Below are 22,392 nucleotides of genomic sequence, written 5' to 3' on the forward strand. Positions count from 1 at the left end.
ATCTTTTGGAAATCTAAGTAAACTACACTTATCGACTCCCCTTTATTTGCCCCATGAGTTACATCCTCAAAAAACTCAAAATAAACAAACCTGCTTAATATAATTTTTCTTTCGTAAAACCATGTTGACTTTGTCTGATTACAGCATGCTTTTCTAAGGGCATTGTTACTTGATAGATTCCAGCATTTTCCTGACTACTGATGACATGCTAACTGGCCTGTTGACTCTCGTTTCCTCCTTCCTTTGTTTCCTGTATGCAAGAATTACATCTCCTAACACTGGGGCCATTCAGGAATCTAGAACATTTTCAAACAGCATAACAACGGCATCTACCATCTTTGGGCGATCTCTTTTGGAACCCTGGGAATCTAGGCCATCAAGTACTATGGATTTGTCAGCTTTTAGTCCCTTAAGTTTCTCCAATATGGTTTCTCTTCTGATATTAATTACCTTAAGTTCTTATTATCCCTTGGTTACCCTCTATTTCTGCTATATAACTTGTGTCTTTGACTGTGAACAAAGACAAAAAAAAATGTTTCAATGTCTCTGCCATTTCTTCATTCTCCATGACAATTTCTCAAGTCCCTGCCTCTAAGGAACTATTGCTTACCTTAGCAACTCTCTTTTTTATATTCATGGCTAGTTTACTTGCATATTCTATATTTTTCCTATTTGATCAACTGTCTGCTCATCTTTTGCTAGTTTCTAAAACTCTCCCAAGTCTCAGGTTTATTATTATTTTTGACAACATAAGCCTTTTCTTTTAACCCAGTACTATTACTATTAATTACCTAGTAAGTCACAGATGAATTTTCCTGAGTTTTTGTCTTTTAATAATTTATCTGGAACATTTTGTATGGTTTATTTAAATACTGTCACTGTTTAATTACTGCCATATTTTTTAGTCTGTTTAAGGTTGCACAATGTGGCTTAAAAGAGCCAAGAAAAAAATATATTCTCAGTTCAATCAATATTTCCTTAACAACTGAAATTGGTTTTAGAGCGCACATTACAAGGGCGAGGATAAGCTGGCTCTTTGAGGGGGTAGAAGATGTGTGCGAACGTTGCGGGGGAGGCCCCGCAAACCACATTCATATGTTTTGGTCCTGCCCAAAGCTGGAGGATTACTGGAAGGAGGTGTTTAGGGTAATCTCTAAAGTGGTGCACGTGAAACTGGACCCGGGCCCTCGGGAGGTCATATTCAGTGTGTCGGACCAGCTGGGGTTGGAAACGGACACGGAGGCAGATGTCTTCGCCTTCGCATCATTGATCGCCCGAAGGCAGATCCTGGAAGGGTGGAGATTAACCTCTCCACCCTGTGCCCTGGCATGGCGGGGGGGACCTGCTGGAATTCTTAACGCTTGAAAAGGTCAAATTTGAACTGAGGGGAAGGATGGAGGGATTTTACAATTTATGGGCGTTATTCATTATGCACTTTTGAGAATTGGATCACATCGAACATTAGGGGGGTTGGGGGACTGTATGTGTTAATGGTGACTATGGGTGATTCCCGATTCCTTTTTGTCATTTGTTTAATGTTAACATGCGGGCCAATGTCTGGGGTTTGGTGGGAGGATGGGATCGTTGATATTGATATGGGGATTGACATTACATTTGTTACTGATTGAGTGTAAATTTGGGAGAAAATGTGAAAAAGGAGAATAAAAAAATATTTTTTAAAACTGAAATTAGTTTATATAACTTATTATTGCATAATGACTATGTACAGCATTAACAGAATTCACCTAAGTCAGCCAAACCTACCTCAGTAGAATAAATGCAATTAGACAGATCTCATGATTCAGATTGTGAACTCTTTGAGCAGATCCCCAGATACTTATTTTTTAAGTTCTTGTAACCATTTGTTTGGATGCAGTATAGTGATGTTGAGCAATTGCTGTTAGATTTAAAATGCTTTGCGGTTTGAACAGTCCCAAACACTCACCTTAATAGGCATAATTTCAGTAGAACATTCTAGACCAGCTCGGAGTGCTTCTTTGACAGCATCTATTCCTTCGTATCCATAACATGCAACTTCAATATCTGTTTTAAGATATAAAAATATAAGTGAAAAGCTTACGAGAGACTTGAAGGAAGAAAACTCCAAAGTAAAGAATATGGCCCTTTAAGAAGCAGCAGCAAAATCTTCCAATTACATTAAAAACTCCAAGGAAGACATTCTTAGAGGCTGGACAGTTAGGTAGCAAATCTACTTTTGACACCGATAAATGTGGGGTGATGTACTTTGGTCGGAAAAATGTAAACATCACCTACATCTTCAAAAATAAGAAACTGAATTAATAGAAGAGCAAATAAGAGTTATATTGCGACTGAGGTTCATGGCAAATATTAAATTTCAATTTCATCTGCTGGACTCTCATACGGAGCTTTTATAAACAGGCAATTTTGACTGTTAAAACAAATACACTGACTCAAGATGACTGCCAGAGGTCACCTGACATATTGGCAACTGCAAGTTTACAAAAAATAATTATATTAAGGCATTTGCATGAACAGTAAATACAAACCAACACAAGAGCAAGAACAAATTAGGAACATCATATTAAATAAACTAACCAACACCCCCCCCCCAATTCCCCTCCTGCCTTCCCTTCCCCATTTTTCACCCCCCCCCCCCCGCTGACACCTCAACTCTCCTCGAAGTCGATGAACAGCTTCCATCTCGGGGCAAACCCATGGTCCGACCCTTTTAAGACAAACTTTATTTTTGCCAACCTTAGGAACTCGGCCAGGTCACTCATCCATGCCCCAAGTTTTGGCGAATCAGAGTCCCTCCACTCCAGCAAAATCCATCTCCGGACTACTAGGGAGGCAAAGGCCAGAACATCGGCCTCTCTCACCCACTGGCCTCCTGGGTCTTCTGACATGCCAAATAGCGCCACTTCTGGCCGCAGGACCACCTTCACTGTCAGCACCTCAGACATTACATCCTCAAACCCCTGCCAGAACCCCTTCAGTTTCAAACTGCCCAGAACATGTGAACATAATTCACCGGCCTCCCCGTGCAGTGCCCGCACCCGTCCTCTACCCCCTCAAAGAATGTTCATTCTGCCCACAGTCATGTGTGCCCTATGAACTATCTTAAACTGGATAAGGCTGAACCTCGCACACAACGAGGATGCATTCACCCTCCTCAACAGCCTCCTCTCATAACCCAGCCTCCATTCCCCCCCCCCACTCCCCCCAGTTCCTCCTCCCATTTCTATTCGACTTCCCCTATGGGAGCTTCTTCCCAGTCCAATAGCCGTTTGTCCTCCCACACACCTTCCCTCGATAACCTTATCCTGTAGTCCAGAAGGCGGAAAATCAGGAAACCCGGCACCTGCTTCCTCACAAAGTCCAGGATCTAGAAGTATCTAAATGTGTTCTCACTTGACAGGTCATATTCCGCCTCCAAGTCCTCTAAACTCGCAAAGCTGCCCCCCCCCCACAAACAGGTCCCCAAACCGCTTGATCCCTGCCTGTTGCCAACCCCGAAGCCTCACGTCTAACACCCCCCCCCACCCAGGTGCAAATCTGCAATTGCCACAAATCAGTGCCCACACCAATACACCTCCCAACCTTGGGTGTTGCCGCCACTGTCCCCATACCCGCAGGGCTACCACCACCACAGGGCTTGTGGAATACTTGCCAGGAAGGGCAAAGGCACCGTCAACAATGTCCCTTAACTCATTTCCGTGTAAGAGGCTGCCTACATCCACCACCACCCCACCCCCACCAACCCCTCCCCCCACTACCCGCTTCCTCACCAGAGCAATGTTCGCTGCCAATAATAATTCATTATGTTTGGCAAGGCCAGCCCGCCTCCCCAAGCGCCCCTGTTCCAACAGCGCCTATATAACCCGTTGGGGAGCTCCCCCTTACCCCTCGCTTCATTATATGCCCTCACCAGCAGGGATCCCAGGTCCCCCCAAACTTCTTATAAAATTCTAGAGACGACCCATCTGGGCCAGGGCCTTCCCTGCCTGCAACATCCCATGCCCTCCATCACCTCTACCAGTCCAATGGGGGCCCCCAGTCCCTCTTCCAGCAAAATTCGCCGCCGTGCAATCAGAGAGGCGAAGGCCAAGACGTCGGCCTTCATCCTCTCCATGAGGCTTCTCTGAGACCCCAAATATTGCCATCAAAGGGTCCGGGTCCACCTCCTCCTCCACTATCCCGGCTAAGACCGCGAACACTCCCGCCCAGAATCTTCCCAATTTTTCGCAACCCCAAAACATGTGCGCGCGATTCGCTGGCCCCCGCCTATACCTCTCACACTCATCTGCTACCCCCTGAAAGAACCCACACATTCTCACCCAAGTCGTATGCATCCTGTGCACCACCTTAAACTGCATCAGGCTCATCCTTGCACAAGGAGGTCCTGCCACACTAGCTTCTGCCTCATCTTCAACAATCCCGCCTGGGGGACCTCAGAATACCTCCTGTCCACCCGCAGACTCCCGCCCACCAGCCTCATCATCTCAGCTCACTCCTCCTTCTCCCATGCGCACGGATCAAAATGAACCCCCCCCCCCCCCCGAATGCCTCCCATAGCATGGCAACCGAGACCTCACCTCTATCGGTCAGTTCCACGCACTCCCGAATGGCGGCCCTCATCCACCTCCTCCTAACAACCCTACGTCCAGTCTCCGTTGCAGGCGCTGCTCCCCTCACCCCCGATTCACTTCCAAGTCCCCCCAGTGCGGCACATGGTCTGATACCACGATCGCTAACCCCCGCCAGCAGTGTCTTGTCCACCGCAAAAGAATCAGAGTACACCCTATTCACATGGGATAAGTACGAGACGTCCTTCGTCCTCGGCCCCCCAAACCGACACAAATCCACCCCCCCCCCCCCATGAACCCCTTCACCATCACTGACACCCTCCCCGACATAGGGCTTGACCAGTCCAAACCGGGTTCAATGACCGTGTTAAAGTCCCCTCTCATGATCAATCGGTGTGAGCCCAGGATCTTCCCCAGGACCTGCCTCAAACTCCACATCATCCCAGTTTGGGGCACATATATAAACCACTGCATTTCCTCCAGCTTCCCAATCACCATCATAAGCCACCCTCCAGAATCTTCCACATTATTCCCCACTTCAGACGCCACCTGTTTGTTTATCAGCACCGGCACCCCCAATGTCTTCATATCTAAGCCCGAATGGAAGACTTGTCCGACCCACCCTTTCCTTATCCTAGTCTGATCCCTGAAATTCTAGTGTGTTTCTTGCAAACCAGAGCTCATTGCCTTCCCAGGTGCACCTTCTGGTCTGCCTTGCCCATCTCAATATCTTCTCCTTGTACAGGAATTGATGAAACTGCACCACTATCACCCTGGGCGGCTCGTTCACCTGCAGCTTCCTCATCAGCACCCTGTGCACCTGTTGACCTCCAGGGGCCGGTTGAAGTCTCCCCCCATCAGCTTCTCCAGCATCTTGGCTGCACATGAGCCAGCGTCCGCTCCCTCGGTGCCTTCTTCCCCACGATTCTAAGGTTTTGTCTCCAGGGCCAATTCTCCAGGTCCTCCACCTTCTCCGTTAGCCGCTTCTGGGTCTTCGCATCATTCAAATCTTGTCCGCCAAGAGGTAAACTGCTCCACATGCTCCCCAACTTCCGAATGGCCTGGCGCTGGGACTCCAGTCTCTGTTCCATGTGATCAATTCCCGCTTTTAGTGGTTCCACCGCCTTGGCTTGGTCTTCCTGGACTTCCCTCCTCTGCCGGCTGAACGTCTCATTTAAGAAGCCCGTCGGTTGGTCCGGTGACTACTGGGCAGGCAGAGCTGACCCTTTATCCTCCGCCATTTTCACCTGTGGCGCACAAAGATTCTTCTGCTCCACGTCTGGTCCATGGATCCATCCACCAGCACCACCAGTGGAATTTAACTTTCCTCAGTCACCTTTGCACCTTTTTCACCCAAACATCTGCCCAGCAAACGGGGAAAAGGACCAAAAATAAACCTGCCTCAAGCGGGAGCTACCAAACATGTGACCACTCACTCCATGGCCGCGAGCAGATGTCGTCTGCAACTGCAGGTTGATCATGTCTCTGGAAGTTTTCAATGTGGATTATAATTACGACATGTCCAGGTGGCCCTCCTGTGGGATTTCACATCTGACAAGGATGCACGGAAACCAAAAATGCTGCCACCATTTGCATCTACTGTAGAGCCATTTCTGTTCTTCCTAGCTTATTTCATAGAAGAATGAGTCAAGCAGAAGTGATGGCTTGAACATTAAAAAAATGCCGTAACACAACAGCCAAGGTTTGTCCAGATGTGAGTGAATCAATGACCTTCAGTGAAATGCTCAAACAATGGAGAGGGGTCATGTGATTGGGATCATCACTTTGAAATGTCTTTTATTGCAAAACCTGCTTCCTTTGGAGCAGTCTGAAAAAAGCACCACCGGAAACCGGACGACACCAGCAGCCAAAGACTGTCAACCTTTCCTCTTCACCTCAACTAACTTGAACCCTGCCTGCTTCTACCATACTGTGGACAGCAGGCGAGTTCAAGTTTCGTTGTTTCCAAGAGCAAACCGTGGAGTCCAGCTCAAGATCTGCTGCAATCACGAACAACAGCGAAGGGCTTTCAATCAATAAACTCTGTATAGCTTTGACTTTTCTCGTTGATTATTGATTTTGCCAAAGGTTAACCGCCTCTACTTCGTATTTTTGCATGGGTGTATGCGTGCATATACATCCACACGGTGTTCACTTAAAATCACTACAGTGCAGGCAGTCATTCAGCCCATCGAGTCTGCACCGCCCCTTCTAAAGAGCACCCTACCTCGATCCCTCCCCGACCCTAACCCAATAACCCAGTAACCCCACCTAATCGTTTGGACACCAAGGGACAATTTAACATGGCCAATGCACTTAACTTGCACAACTTTGGACTTCCGGTTGCTATGCCTAGGTAGGTCGCACGTTCGGCAGCTCCTGCCGGGAACGGACTTTTGGGCTCTTCAGAGGGGCCCCAACGGCAATTGTTCGACGGCTTCCAGTGTGGGAAGGTGACAGCAAGGTCCCCCCGACAGTATATGGATTGGACCAGGAGTGGAGCGGTTAAAAATGTGTTCCTGGTGCAGCGGAAAGTGCGAGAGAGGAAAAGCAAGATGGCGGCGGGTGGAGACCAAGCAGCGTGGGCGCAGTGGTCGCAGGAGTTTCTTAAACGCTGCTTTGAGGAGCGGAGGACAGAAATGCTGCCGCCAATTAAGGCGGCGATTGAGAAGCTTGTGGAGACCCAGATGGCCCAAGGGGCGGCAATCCGGGAGGTGCGGCAAAAAGCCTCGGAGAACGAGGACGAGATCTTGGGCCTGGTGGTGAAGGTGGAGGCGCACGAGGCGCTGCACAAGAGGTGGCAGGAAAAATTTGAGGACCTGGAGAATAGGTCAAGGAGGAAGAATCTTCGGATTCTGGGTCTCCCTGAAGGAGTGGAGGGGCCCGATGCCGGAGCACACATGAGCACGATGCTCAATTCGCTGATGGGCGCGGGAGCTTTCCAGAGGCCCCTGGAGCTGGATGGGGCTCATCGGGTCCTGGCAAGGAGACCCAAAGCCAACGAGCCGCCAAGGGCTGTAGTGGTGAGGTTCCACGGCTTTATGGACAGAGAGTGTGTCCTGAGATGGGCCAAAAAAGAGCGGAGCAGCAGGTGGGAGAACACGGAGATCTAAATTTACCAGGACTGGAGTGCGGAGGGGGCTAAGAAGAGGGCTGGTTTTAACCGGACTAAGGCGGTGCTCCATCGGAAGGGGGTGAAGTTCGGGATGCTGCAGCCAGCGCGATTGAGGGTCACGTTCCAAGATCGGCACCACTATTTTGAAACGCCTGATGAGGCATGGAACTTTATCCAGACTGAAAAGTTGGACTCAAACGGAGGGTTTGTCGTGGGGGGATGTTTACTGCGTTTGGGTAATGTTCTTTTTGTTTTGGTGCTGGGTGGGGATGGGTGAATAAATTTGATGTGGCGGCTGTGGGAGAGTGTGGGCGTCGGTGTTGGAGAGGCAGGGCCCCGCGGAGGAAGAGGGGGGGGGGGGGTGTGGAGGCCCGGGGATGGGGAGTTGGGGTAAGGCCGCAAAAAAGGAGCTGCGCCAGAGGGGGCGGGGCCGGCTCAGGAAAGCGCGGGCTTTTTTCCCGCGTTAGGGAAAGATGGGGGGGGGGGGGGGAGCGTTGCTGGAGAGGAGCACACACTGACTGCCAAGGGGTGGGGGGATTCTCACTGGGGGGAACGATTTAATGGCTGGAGAGGCCGGGGTTAGCAGACTTACGGGAGTGTCATGGGGGGAGCAAAATGGCTCGATGAGGATCTAGCGGGGGGGTGGGGGCGCCTGGGGAACTGGAGGGTGCGGGAGGCGCAGGCACGTGGCTGGCATAGGAAAGGAGATGGCTAGTCGGCAGGGGGGTTTGGGGGGGGGATCTAGAGGTAGGAAGCTGAAGCTTAATAATGGGGGGGGGGGGGGAAGAGAACGACTTCAACACGGTGCTGGACCCAGCACTGGACCGTTGGCATTATAAAAGTCCGCAGCCACCATCGTTCCTCCGCCCCCTGGAAATGCAAAAGCCGACGCACTGGCTAAGGCAGGATCCAGGCATGGGTCCTTTTGCGGGATTTATGTTGAGGACGCACAGGGACGCGCCCTCGAGGAGATAGCATTAAAACTCCCCGGACACTTAGGCGCGCAGGCAGCAGAGCTTGTGGCCATCACGTACATTGTAGAGCACCCAGATTCCTTCCCCAGCCCAGCAGACAGATACTCAGACAGCCTATATGTCTGCAACAGCCTCACAGAATTTCTGCCCCTGTGGGAAACAAGAGGATTTGTTTCCGCGGATGGGAAACCCCTCCCCTCAGCCCCATTACTCCGCCATATTTTAGATAAAGCCCAGAACAGGACTTTTGGCATTATAAAAGTCCGCAGCCACCATCGTTTCTCTCCCCCCCCCATGGAAATGTAAAAGCCGACGCACTGTCTAAGGCAGGATCCAGGCATGGGTACTTTTGGAAACACGCCGAAAGCGCGCCAGTGAGTGCGCCAGTGAGTGCAGTTCAGGTCACGTAGACTAGGATCGAAGATCTAGTAGAGGCCCAGAAGCAGGATAGAGCTCTCACTGAGATTGTGAAAGGGAAGTTTCCAGCCTCCTACGAGAGGTTCAGAAATGCACTGACCACACATGACGGTGTGGTGTTAAAGGACACCCTTTACGTAGTTCCTGAGCAGGATAGGAACCAATTAATCTGTTTATTCCATGATGGTCATGGACACCAGGGAATCGATCCCACCACAGCCCACCTCAAACAGCTTTGTTGGTGGCCAAATCTCAAGGAGGATGTAAGCCATTACATTGAGAATTGCCTTATATGCGCACAGAACAACCCCGATAGATATGCCAAAAAGGCCCAACTCAGCCATCTTCGACCTGTTAACGGCCCCTGGACTAACCTCCAGATTGATTTTTAGGTCCATTGCCCCCTTGCAGGAATGGCTATAAATATGTTCTGGTGGTCATAGACACTTTTACAAAGTGGGTGGAAGCATTCCAGCCCGCACCAACACCGCGAAAACCACAGCCAAGATCCTAACCCACTGCATCTTTACAAGATGGGGACTCCCCCGCAGTATTGAATCGGACCAAGGTTCTCACTTTACGGGACGGGTCATGCAGAACGTCCTCACGATATTTGGCATAACCCCAAAATTCCACATTGCGTACCATCCACAGTCGAGTGGTATAGTGGAACGCATGAATCGGACCCTAAAAAAACCACCCTCCGAAAAATGGTCCAGCAGAACACCACCACTTGGGACTCAGTCCTCCCTTTTGCGCTGATGTTTTTTTGCGTAACACTGTTTCCACCTCCACAGGTTACACCCCACACACTCTTATGACCGGACGCCCCATGTAAGGGACAGAATACTTGTTAGGTTTAGATCTGACCAGCTCTGAAGTTACGGCCCTCACCCACGAGAAAGCCGTCGAGCAATGAGTTGCTAACGTAAAACGGCTCAGTTAGCAGCCGCAGTTAAATTGGCACCAAAAAGAAACTGAGCAAGGCCTGTTTTGATAAGGCAGTGCATGCAACGGAGTATGATGGAATATTTGGATGGTAAATCAGCACTGGTCAGTCATTGGGAAGTGTGCCGTGTCCTAAAATTTGTTTTGGAAAAAAAAAATGAGGGAGTCACAAATAGTGACCAATTATAAGGGAATAATTGGCCCCAAAGGACTGACACACTAACACACCGGATATTAAACCAAGGTAGTTACAGTTACTATGCTTGTTTTTACAGAACTCCAGAGGCTCCAGGACCGGAGAAAACAAAAGAACACAAGAAGGAAAAGGAAAGAGGACAGCCATGAGGACTCCTTTCCATCGTGCTCAACACTCTTTTTATGGACCTTTGGTTGCGCGGGAACGTGGACCCCATTACTTCAAACCTCCCTGCCGTTAATGTTTCATTGCCCCCGCAGTACCCAAAGCTCAGTTACCAGCGACTCTGCATCTTCCTGGTGTGCCAGGTTCATAAGCTGGTACTCCCTGTCCTACGTGATTGAAGCACTGTTAGAGCGTTGGCGATACTCTGCTGTGTAGTGCAGACTATGCGCCTCCGCAAATGGAGGAGGAGAGCGTACCGTGCTCGAACCTCGGTATATCGGATCAGATCCCCTATATTCGGTTATGACCCAGACCCCCGCGACCTATAACACAATAATAAAGAACATGCTCTCTTGCGTTTTACTGTAAATAAAAAAGATGTACAAAACTTTTCATGAACAAAAAAATGTATGATCCTGAGCTTGACTGCCAAGCCAGGAAAGGAGTATATTAAATGTTGTGATTGTTGTTGTATGTTTTAGGAAGATAGGATAATGCAATGTTTAGTGAGTATAGTGTATTTAGGTAAAATTAGAGGTTCCAAGTTTTTTATTTTGTAAATGCATGCCCCTGCCTGACATAGCGCCCTTAGAATTGTTTAGGTAAAACCTTTTGTGCATAGCTAGGGTCAGAGCAGTGGCCATGTAGGAGGTGTGTCCCCCGGTCAGGGAATGGAAAGAACAAAATTTATGTGATCCTTCACGCTTCGCGTTAGGATCACAAGGAGGGAATGTAGCCACCTAAAATGGCTGATTCCCGAGTATTTGGCCAAACCCCGATCTAAAACGGCAAACTAAAAAGGCTGATGGGAAAATCAGCCAACAGGACTCAAAACGGACAGCTGCAGGCAGAACAGTGTATTCGGCTCTGGGGAAGTCGGCCCAGACCGATACCTGCAACCATTAACAGCACATCAACCCAGCCATCTGCATTTTAATCGGCCATCCCTGGGAACAATTGCTACAAATTAGCAATTGAAAGCCGATCCAGACTTCTCAGCGCTAGCAGTGGCTGAGCCAAAGAAAGGTGGACGACCACCCCCCGATCAAGGAATCGCCCCATTATTGGAGCATATTGAACCCAGTGATTGGGACCAAGTCCAATCACTTGGGACCAGGGTCAAGGTCCGCACCGGGAAGCCCCTAGGGACTATAAAAATAGGGACCAAGTTCAGATCGACCCTTCTTCTCCTACTCGCAACCTTCGAGACCCTTCGACAAAAGAACAAGTAAGTCTTACTCCAGCGATCGCTACCAGATAGGTGTTCCAGACTATCGACCTGTACCAGCCTTTTTGAATCCCGCAGGCCAGACTCCATTCGATAGACCATTTGTTTCCCTGACCTGGTGGGCCATCACCAAAGTTAAGTATTGGCCTTTAGTGGTAGGTAATAGTCTAGAAATAGGATTATTGTATAAGTATTTGTTGCTGTATATAATAAATGATCGTTGATTTAACATTTACTAAGCGGTGTGCTGTATTATTAATCATTACTTGAGCTTGAACCACGTGGCGGTATCAGAAAGATACCTGGCGACTCGTGAGCAAAGGTGACAGAATTAGAGCTAATAAAACTAAGGCTATTAAGAGCAACACCCCTCACTGGGTGGAGCTGGAGTTGGGGGAGGAGAGGGACCAGCGCTCGCTGTGGCACCTCGATGTGGGACTGTTGGCGGATGAGGGGGTTTGCGGGCGGGTGCGGGGGTGTATTGAAAGATACTTGGAGGCCAACGACAACGGGGAGGTGCAGGTGGGGGTAGTCTGGGAGGCGTTGAAGGCGGTGGTCAGGGGAGAGCTAATCTCCATTAGGGCCTACAGGGAGGAGGGGGGAGGGAGAGGGAGAGGTTGGTGGGGGAGATTTTAAGGGTGGACAGGAGGTATGCAGAGGCCCCCGAGGAGGGGCTACTTAGGGAGCGACGGAACCTCCAGACGGAATTCGACCTGTTGACCACGGGGAAAGCAGAGGCACAGTGGAGGAAAGCGCAGGGGGCGGCGTATGAGTATGGGGAGAAGGCGAGTCGGATGCTGGCATATCAGCTTCGTAAGAGGGAGGCAGCGATTGAGATTGGTGGAGTCAAGGATAGAGGGGGGAATATGGTGCGGAGTGCGGTGAGAATACACAAGGTATTTAGGGACTTCTATGGGGATCTGTACAGGTCTGAGCCCCCGGCGGGGGAGGAGGGGATGCGACGATTCCTGGATCACCTGAGGTTCCCGAGGGCGGAGGAGGAGGAGGTGGCTGGTTTGGGGGCAGCGATTGGGCTGGAGAAACTGGTTAAAGGATTGGGGAGCATGCAGGCGGGGAAGGTAGGGGCCTGATGGTTTCCCGGTTGAATTCTACAGGAAATTTGTGGACCTGCTGGGCCCGTTGCTAGTGAGGACTTTTAATAAGGCAAGGGGGGGGGGGACCTTGCCCCCGACAATGTCCAGGCGCTGATCTCTTTGATCTTGAAGCGGGACAAGGATCCATTGCAATGTGGGTCGTACAGACCAATCTCGCTCCTCCTCAATGTTGACGCTAAGTTGCTGGCTACGAGAATTGAGGACTGTGTCCCGGGGGTGATTCATGAGGACCAGACGGTATTTGTGAAGGGTAAGCAGCTAAATACAAATGTGTGGAGGCTCCTCAATGAGATTATGATGCCCTCGGTGGGGAGGGAAGCAGAGGTAGTGGCAGCTATGGACGCGGAGAATACCTTTGATCGGGTGGAGTTGGAGTATCTTTGGGAAGTTTTGCGGAGGTTTGGCTTCGGGGAGGCGTTCATCAGTTGGGTCAGGCTGCTATATAGAGCCCCGATGGCGAGTGTGGCCACGAACCGGCGGAGAACGGAGTACTTTCGGCTGTACCGGGGGACGAGGCAGGGGTGCCCCTTATTGTTTGCACTGGCAATTGAGCCGCTGGCCATGGCACTGAGGGAGTCCAGGAAATGGAGGGGATTGGTCCGGGGGGGGCAGGGGACACACCGGGTGTCGTTGTACGCCGATGACCTGTTGTTGTATGTTGCGGATCCAGTGGAGGGGACTCCTTAGGGAGTTTGGGAGCTTTTCGGGGTATAAACTCAACGTAGGGAAGAGTGAGCTCTTTGTGGTGCATTCAGGGGACCAGGGAAGGGGGATAGACAAGCTACCGCTGAAGAGGGCGGAAAGGAGCTTTCGGTAGCTAGGGATCCAAGTAGCTAGGAGTTGGGGGGCCCTGCACAAGCTCAATTTGACGCGGTTGGTGGAGCAGATGGAGGAGGATTTTAAAAGATGGGATATGCTGCCACTCTCACTCGTGGGTAGGGTGCAGTCGGTCAAAATGACGGTCCTTCCGAGGTTTCTCTTTGTGTTCCAGTGCCTTCCTATTTTGATCCCCAAGGCCTTTTTCAAACGGGTAAGCAGGAGCATCATGGGATTTGTGTGGGCGAATAAGACCCCGAGGGTGAAGAGAGTGTTTCTGGAGCGTAGCAGGGACGGGGGACGGGGGGGGGGGCTGCCGCGTCTGTGTGGCTATTATTGGGCTGCCAATGTGGCGATGATCCATAAGTGGGTAATGGAGGGGGCGGCGTGGAAGAGGCAAGAGATGGCGTCCTGTGAGGGCACGAGCCCGAGGGCGCTGGTGACGGCACCGCTACCGCCGACAAGGTACACCACGAGTCCGGTGGTGGCAGCGACGCTGAAGATCTGGGGGCAGTGGAGGCGACACAGGGGCGAGGTGGGAGCCTCGGTTTGGTCACCGATTCGGGAGAATCATCGGTTCGTCCCGGGAAGGATGGATGGGGGGTTTCGGAGCTGGCATCGGACAGGGATTAGAAGAATGGGGGACCTGTTCATCGATGGGACGTTTGCGAGCCTAGGGGCGCTGGAGGAGAAGTTTGGGCTACCCCCGGGAAACGCTTTCAGGTACATGCAAGTGAGGGCGTTTGTGAGGCGGCAGGTGAGGGAATTCCCACTGCTTCCGGCACGTGGGATTCAGGACAGGGTGATTTTGGGTGTATGGGTTGGAGAAGGCAAGGTTTCGGCGATTTACCAGGAGCTGAAGGAAGGAGGAGGCCTCGGTGGTGGAGTTAAAGGGCAAGTGGGAGGAGGAGCTTGGGGAGGGGATAGATGAGTGTCTCCGGGCTGACGCCCCGAGTAGGGTTAATTCTTCCTCCTCTTGCGCCAGGCTCAGCCTAATACAGTTCAAAGTTACTCACAGAGCGCATATGACAGGGGCGAGGTTGAGTAGGTTCTTTGGGGTGGAGGACAGATGTGGGAGGTGCCCGGGGAGCCTAGCAAATCACGTCCATATGTTCTGGTCGTGCCCGGCGCTGGATGGGTTTTGGAGGGGTTTTGCGAGGACTATATCCAAGGTGGTGAACGCCCGGGTCAAGCCGAGCTGGAGATTGGCATTATTTGGGGTATCGGACGAGCCGGGAGTGCAGGAAGCGAAAGAGGCCGGTGTTCTGGCCTTTGCGTCCCTGGTAGCCCAGCAGAGCATTTTGCTACTATGGAAAGATGCAAAGCCCCCTAGTGTGGAAGCTTGGATCAATCACATGGCAGGGTTCATTAACCTGGAGAGGATAAAGTTTGCCTTGCGAGGGTCTGTGCAAGGGTTTTTCAGGCGGTGGCAACCGTTCCTAGTCTATCTCGCGGAGTGTTAGGAGGCCAGCAGCAGCCCAGGGGCAGGGGGGGGGGGGGGGGGGGGGGGGGGGTTCTTTTGGGTGGCGTTTGGGTGAAGGTGGTTTTTTCCCCCTATTTGTGCTTTTAAATGTTATATGGGGGGGTGATTGTCTATGGGGGAAATCCAATGTATAATTTCTGATTGTTGTGTTTTTGTTGCTCTTTTCTTGTTTGGGGCTGGGGGGGGGGGGGGGTTTGTTGAAGATTTTGAATAAATATATTAGAAAAAAAAACTTGCACATCTTTGGACTGAGGGAGGGAACCGGAGCACCCGGAGGAAACACAACTAGACACGGGAACAATGTGCAACCTCCACACAGCCAGTAACCCAAGGCTGGAATTGAATCCGGGTCCTTGGCACTGGGAGGCAGCAGTGCTAATCACTGTGCCAGCCTTCAATTTTTAGATATTTTTAATAACTTTCTTGGATGGGATTGTAGCATAATAAAACTGGTTTCAACTCGAGGAAGTCTGGTTGCCTGAATTATTTGCAACCAGCACAAACTGTTAAGCACATATTGAATTGGCACATTCATCCTTCGGAATTAAAAACCCTGTTATAATCAACTGAGGAGTGGGAAAAAGGAGAGAGCCATTGCACCTTTCCTCAACTGATCATAATATATATAAATTCATTTGAAAAGTGGATAGTGTTAGAAAACTGGCAGATAGCTAATGTGTTCCTATATGTAAAAGGGGAAATAGGAAGGTGCTGATTTTGCACACTGGGCTAAATAACTGGCTTTGAAAGCAGACCAAGGCAGGCCAGCAGCATGGTTCAATTCCCGTACCAGCCTCCCCGAACAGGCGCCGGAATGTGGTGACGAGGGGCTTTTCATAGTAACTTCATTTGAAGCCTACTTGTGACAATAAGCGATTTTCATTTTCAAGGCAGGGGATGAAAACCAATTAGTTTGATATTGGTAGTAGAGATAATGGAATCCTCGCTCAAAAGATGCAATAGAAAAACTTCTAGATAGACCCTGCTGGAGCGACTGCTGCTTCTGGATGTGGACGGGGAGGAAAAAATTGTGGTATATACAAGCTGGGAGGGACAGGGAGGTGAGCGGGTGGTGAAGATCAAGGAGAAATGGGAAGCGGAGCTGGGAACGGTGATCAATTGGAGAGTATGGAGTGAGGCACTGCGAAGGGTAAACGCGACCTCCTCTTGTGCAAGGATGAGCCTGATACAGTTTAAGGTGGTGCACAGGGTGCATATGACTCGGGCGAGAATGAGTGGGTTCTTTCAGAGGGTAGCAGATGAGCGTGAGGGATATGGGCGGGGGCCGGCGAATCACACGCACATGTTTTGGGGTTGTGAGAAATTGGGAAGATTCTGGGCTGGAGTGTTACGGTCTTAGCCAGGATAATGGAGGAGGGAGTGGACCCAGACCCTTTGGTGGCGATATTTGGGGTTTCAGAGAAGCCAGAGCTCATGGAGAGGAGGAAGGCCGATGTCTTGGCCTTTGGCTCTCTGATTGCATGTCGCGAAGTTTGCTGGAGTGGCGGTCGGCAAATCTACTGGGCAGGGGGAGGGGGGTGGGTAGCGCCACGGTTGGGTGACCTGTACGACTTCCTGTGGTTTGAGAAGATAAAGTATGAGTTAGGCAGGGGAGTTTGAGAAAAGGTGGGTGATGTTTGTGACCGTGTTTGAGGAGCTATTCGTCGCAGGGGGGTGGGGAGGGTGAAAAAGGGGAAAAGTCTGTATAATTGATCGTTGGGAAGTATGTTTCCCGGGGTGTTTATTTGCTGTAGCCTGCTTTGATACATGTTTGTAATAAAATATGTTTTATAAAAAAAAGGAAAAACTTCTAGAATCTGAAAATATAATCAAGGGTAGTCAATATGAATTTTGGAAAGAAGACCATGCTCGACCAACCTTCTGAATTCTTTGAAGTAACAGAAGGACAGAGGAGGATGATGTAGTGAGCACAATATATTTAGATTTTTAAAAGGCCTTCGCTAAGATACTGTATTGTATATTCAATACTAAAGTCAGAACATACTGAATCATGGTAAACATACCTGGTTGCAAAACAGAAGTTGAGAATGGTTATTCAGATTGGCAAAGGATGGAAAGTGGTGTCCCACAGGAATTGAGACTGGGACAACCTTATTACATAGGATACCCTTTGCATATCTGATTTGGATTCAGTGGTACAATTTCAAAATTTAATGATGGCACCAAATTGGGGTGTGTAGTTAGTATGGTGGAGAATTGCAACAAAATAAAGGAGGATGTTAATAAACTTGCAGAGTGGGCGGATAATTGGCAAATAAACTTCAATAAAAGGTAGGTGTGAGACAGTACAGTTTAGTAGGAAGCTCCTTTCTAAACAGAGTAGAGAAATCTGGAGTGCAGACACAAAAACCACAATGTAGACCATGAAAAACAGGCATAATACAGGGGTTCATTTATTTAGCAACGGAATGAAAAGCAGCGATGTTAAACTTGTATAGAACTTTGCATAAGCCATATAGAAAACTGGGAAAAGGAGTTTGTCTTATGAGAAAAGGTCGAGCAGTTGGGCCTGTACTAGTTTAGAAGAATGAGGCAACCTTGGATTGGATTGGATTTGTTTAGTCACGTGTACCGAGGTACGGTGAAAAGTATTTTTCTGCGAGCAGCTCAACTGATCATTAAGTACATGAGAAGAAAAGGGAATAAAAGAAAATACATAATAGGGCAACACAACATATACAATGTAACTACATAAGCACTGGCATTGGATGAAGCACACAGGGTGTAGTGTTAATGAGGTCAGTCCATAAGAGGGTCATTTAGGAGTCTGGTGACAGCGGGGAAGAAGCTGTTTTTGAGTCTGTTCGTGCGTGTTCTCAGACTTCTGTATCTCCTGCCCGATGGAAGAAGTTGGAAGAGTGAGTAAGCCGGGTGGGAGGGATCTTTGATTATACTGCCCGCTTTCCCCATGCAGCGGGAGGTGTAGATGGAGTCAATGGATGGGAGGCAGGTTCGTGTGATGGACTGGGCGGTGTTCACAACTCTCTGAAGTTTCTTGCGGTCCTGGGCTGAGCAGTTGCCATACCAGGCTGTGATGCAGCCCGATAGGATGCTTTATATGGTGCATCTGTAAAAGTTGGTAAGAGTCAATGGGGACATGCCGAATTTCCTTAGTTTCCTGAGGAAGTATAGGCGCTGTTGTGCTTTCTTGGTGGTAGCGTCGACGTGGGTGGACCAGGACAGATTTTGGGAGATGTGCACCCCTAGGAATTTGAAACTGCTAACCATCTCCACCTCGGCCCCGTTGATGCTGACAGGGGTGTGTGCAGTACTTTGCTTCCTGAAGTCAATTACCAGCTCTTTAATTTTGCTGGCATTGAGGGAGAGATTGTTGTCGCTACACCACTCCACTAGGTTCTCTATCTCCTTCCTGTATTCAGACTCATCATTATTCGAGACCCGGCCCACTATGGTCGTATCGTCAGCAAACTTGTTGATGGAGTTGGAACCAAGTTTTGTCACACACTCGTGTGTGTACAGGGAGTAGAGTAGGGGGCTAAGTACGCAGCCTTGCGGGGCACTGGTGTTGAGGACTATTGTGGAGGAGGTGTTGTTGTTCATTCTTACGGATTGTGGTCTGTTGGTCAGAAAATCGAGGATCCAGTTGCAGAGTGGGGAGCCAAGTCCTAGGTTTTGGAGCTTTGATATGAGCTTGGCTGGGATTATGGTGCTGAAGGCGGAGCTGTAGTCAATAAATAGGAGTCTAATGTAGGAGTCCTTGTTTTCGAGATGCTCTAGGGATGAGTGTAGGGCCAGGGAAATGGTGTCTGATGTGGACCGGTTGCAGCGGTATGCGAATTGCAGTGGATCAAGGCATTCTGGGAGTATGGAGGTGATGCGCTTCATGATCAACCTCTCGAAGTACTTCATTACGACTGAAGTCAGGGCCACTGGTCAGTAGTCATTGAGGCACGTTGCCTGGTTCTTCTTTGGTACCGGTATGATGGTAGTCTTCTTGAAGCAGGTGGGGAGCTCGGAATGGAGTAGGGACAGGTTAAAGATGTCCGTGAATACCTCTGCCAGCTGGTCCGCGCAGGCTCTGAGTGCACGACCAGGGATCCCGTCTGGGCCCGTCGCCTTCCGAGGCTTCACTTTCAGGAAGGCCAATCTGACTTCGGAAGCTGTGATGGTGGGTATGGGTGAATTATGGGCTGCTGGGGCACTCGCCAGCGGATTGTTGGTTACCTGCTCGAACCGAGCATAGAATGCATTGAGTTCATCGGGGAGGGGTGCGCTGCTACCAGAGATACTGTTCGGCTTCGCTTTGTAGCCCGTTATGTTGAAACATATAGAATTCGGAGGGGGCTTTGCAGGAAAGTGGAGTTAAAGCCACAATCAGATCAATCATCTTATTGAATGGCGGAGCGAGCTCGAGGGACTGAATGGCCTATTCCTGCTCCTATTTCTTATGTTCTTTTGTACCGTGAGCAGTTCTTCATATTCTACAAAGAATACCGAAGCACAGTAGGTGCAAAAGATTTATTAGAATGATACAGCTGGGGTTAACGACTTGGCTGGGTTTCTCAGCCTTGAGAAAATAAAGTTTGCCTTAAGAGAGTCTACGCTAGGGTTCTCTCGGAGGTGGCAGCCGTTCGTCGACTTTCTCGTGGAAAATTAAAATGTCAGCAGCAGCAATCCACAGGGGGGGGGGTGAGTGCTTCATTGGGATGGTGTGGAAAGACTGAGTCGCGTGGGGTAATGCCTATTTAATTGTTATTTTATATTCTCTTTTTGCACTATGTTAATGTTCACTCTAGTTTGCTTTGTTACTACTGTTTTATTCTGAAAAATTCTGCAAAACCTTCACTAAAAATACTTATTAAAAAATTATACAGCTGAGCGTTTGCACCCATCAGGAATGACTGAATAAGCTGAGGCTCCTTCCTCTAGAAACAAGAAAACGAAGGGTGAACTGATGGAGGTCGTTAACCGTATGAAAGGATTTGAAAGGATAGGCATAGAGAAGAAAATACCTCATGTGCAGGAGGGTAGAGCTTGGGACCACAAATATATCCAATAAGGAATTCAAAAGAAACTTCTTTATCCAGAGTGGTCAGAGTGTGGAACTCACTGCCACAATCAATAGTTGAATCAATTTGCATAAAGGCATTGAAACTAGATAAGCCCAAGAGGGAGAAAGGAATATAAGTTACAGTGACAAGTTTGATTGAATACGAAAAACAGCAAGGCCCCCAATGGACTGAATGGCCTGTCACTGTGTTGTAATTACTATGCAATAAAAAGGATATGAAAGTGCAAATAAGATTTACAAGGATAGTACAAGAACTGAGAGAGTACAGTTAAGAGAGAAAAATCCAATAGATTGGGAATTTTCTTTAGAAAAACAAAGGTTCATAGGTGACCCGAGTTCTTGAAAATTATATATGGTTGAAGAGGCTATTGTGAAGAAACTGTTTCCACTCGAGAGAAATCAAAACGAGGGAAGCATAATTTCAAGTCTGTTACTAGTAAATTGAATAGGGACACAATCTCTTTACTTGAGAGTCGTTAGAATGTGGAATAAAAACAGAAAATGCCAGAAGTGCTCAACAGGCCAGGGAGCATCCGTGGAGAGAAACATAGTTACCGTTTCAGATCAATGAGCTTTCATTAGAATGCATCAAAATGATTAGAATGTGGAACTCTCTACCACAGGAAGTGGTTGAGGTAAATAACTCGGATGCTTTCAAAAGGAAACTAGATGAGCGTCAAAAAAGGGAATACATATGCTGAAAAGCTGAAATCGGGCAGATAGAATGTGAGAAGAATCATGGAGTATAAGCAGATCAGTTGATCTGAAAAGACATCTAGAAACAAACCAATGTAATTCAACGAATGAAGCTCGGCAGAAGCAATCTTACACTTCTGTATCATATCCGCTGTTAGTTTGAAGAGATATTCCTTCAGTAAGTTTAGAAATTTTCTTTCACATTTACAGGAGATGCTCTTACGATGCAAACGGTTCTAAATCAACTGGGGAACACATTTTGAGCCATGTCACAGTTGTCCCAGTGTGATTTTCTCTCAAGGCACCTGCACAAGCTTACACGCACACAAAACTTGAGTACTTGTGCTGTGGTGCTCTCAAGGGTGGAGGGGGAAAAAAGTACTTTCTGCACAGTGAGAATAAACTGCCAAAGTGCCCGAGACAACAATAAACGGATATATCTGCTTTACTTAGATAAAATAGATAGCATCAAAAATGTTGCTAAAATTCAAGGAGACTACCATAACCAACAGCTGCAGAATAAAAACAGCATAAAAATCTAGTTAAAAAAGTTCTGCAATAAACGTGGCAACTATGGTAGGGAGGATTGGGGTGGGGCAGAAAAATGAGAACAGCAATCGGAAAATCAGTTCAAATTCCATGTATGATCAGAAAATATGCTGTTGTTTCCACTTTGCTCACAAATCTTAATACTTGACCAGAAGTGTCACCTTTCCTCGCACAAGTATGTGGAATTAACTTGTTACATTTTGAGCCTAGTCTTCGGTTTTCCCTGCCCATCAATCAAAGCAGGCACGGATTAATTGTTATCGAAACCTCACAAAGGAAGAATTATCCACTTGGTTGGGAAAATAGCAAATTATTTGCTTCTCTGGAAGGTTAACCCCAATAAGGGGAAAGGAGATGATTGAATGCTGACATGTAACATCTTAATACTGAATTGTATTCTACTATAGCTGGCAAATATCTTAATGGAGGACACTACTTTCTTTTTTGACTGGGACTTTCCATCAATTCCAAACGTTCTCCACTACTTTGAAGAATTAAACAACATACCTGCCCTAATTTTAACAGCCTGCGGAGTGAGACGTCGTCTGATATTTTCCAGCAACACCCCCCGCTCTTCTTCGGTCAACTCAAGACTGTCTAGAATTGTTGGGTCTCTGAGGAAAAAGGACAAATCATAGGAAGAATGAACAAAACCAATGTAATATGATTCTTTTCACAGCAAAGTACAGACAGCATGATGATCCGAACCTTAGTTTAAAGGATGGGGCGTGCAGCGAGGGGAGTGCGGGTCGTGAGGGGGAGGGCAGCGAGTGAGAGAACGTATGTTGGCAAACTCAGCAGCCATTTTGCATACAAGATTCCATCGCTGAGATCCAATTGATTACTACTGTACTGAACACAAGATCAGTCAAATGGTCTCCTTCTGTGCTATAATTTCCTATGTATCTAAGTAGCAAATAAATAAAGTAAAAAGCGAATGAAGGAACAGAAATAGGCCATTTAAGTGTGCTCCACCATTTAATTAGATTATGGATGACCTGTGTGTCATATCCATTTGCTCAGTTTATTAGCATTGCATATTAATGGATATTGGTTGGCTTGCTACAGT

General features: G+C 48.6%; 1 protein-coding gene across 1 annotated transcript in view; it reads right to left on the minus strand.

The window, feature by feature from the left end:
* LOC140396523 (eukaryotic translation initiation factor 2 subunit 1) overlaps positions 1-22,392 on the minus strand; it is a 59,272-nt gene that overhangs the window by 6,253 nt on the left and 30,627 nt on the right. The window contains exons 5-6 of the mRNA XM_072485227.1: positions 21,831-21,937; positions 1,946-2,043 (exon numbers count right to left, since the gene is read on the minus strand). Of these exons, the coding sequence (XP_072341328.1) occupies positions 1,946-2,043; positions 21,831-21,937 (205 nt within the window). The remainder of the gene's footprint in view (positions 1-1,945; positions 2,044-21,830; positions 21,938-22,392) is intronic.

The sequence above is a fragment of the Scyliorhinus torazame genome, chromosome 2, assembly GCF_047496885.1.
Source record: "Scyliorhinus torazame isolate Kashiwa2021f chromosome 2, sScyTor2.1, whole genome shotgun sequence".
Taxonomy (NCBI): Eukaryota; Metazoa; Chordata; class Chondrichthyes; order Carcharhiniformes; family Scyliorhinidae; genus Scyliorhinus; species Scyliorhinus torazame.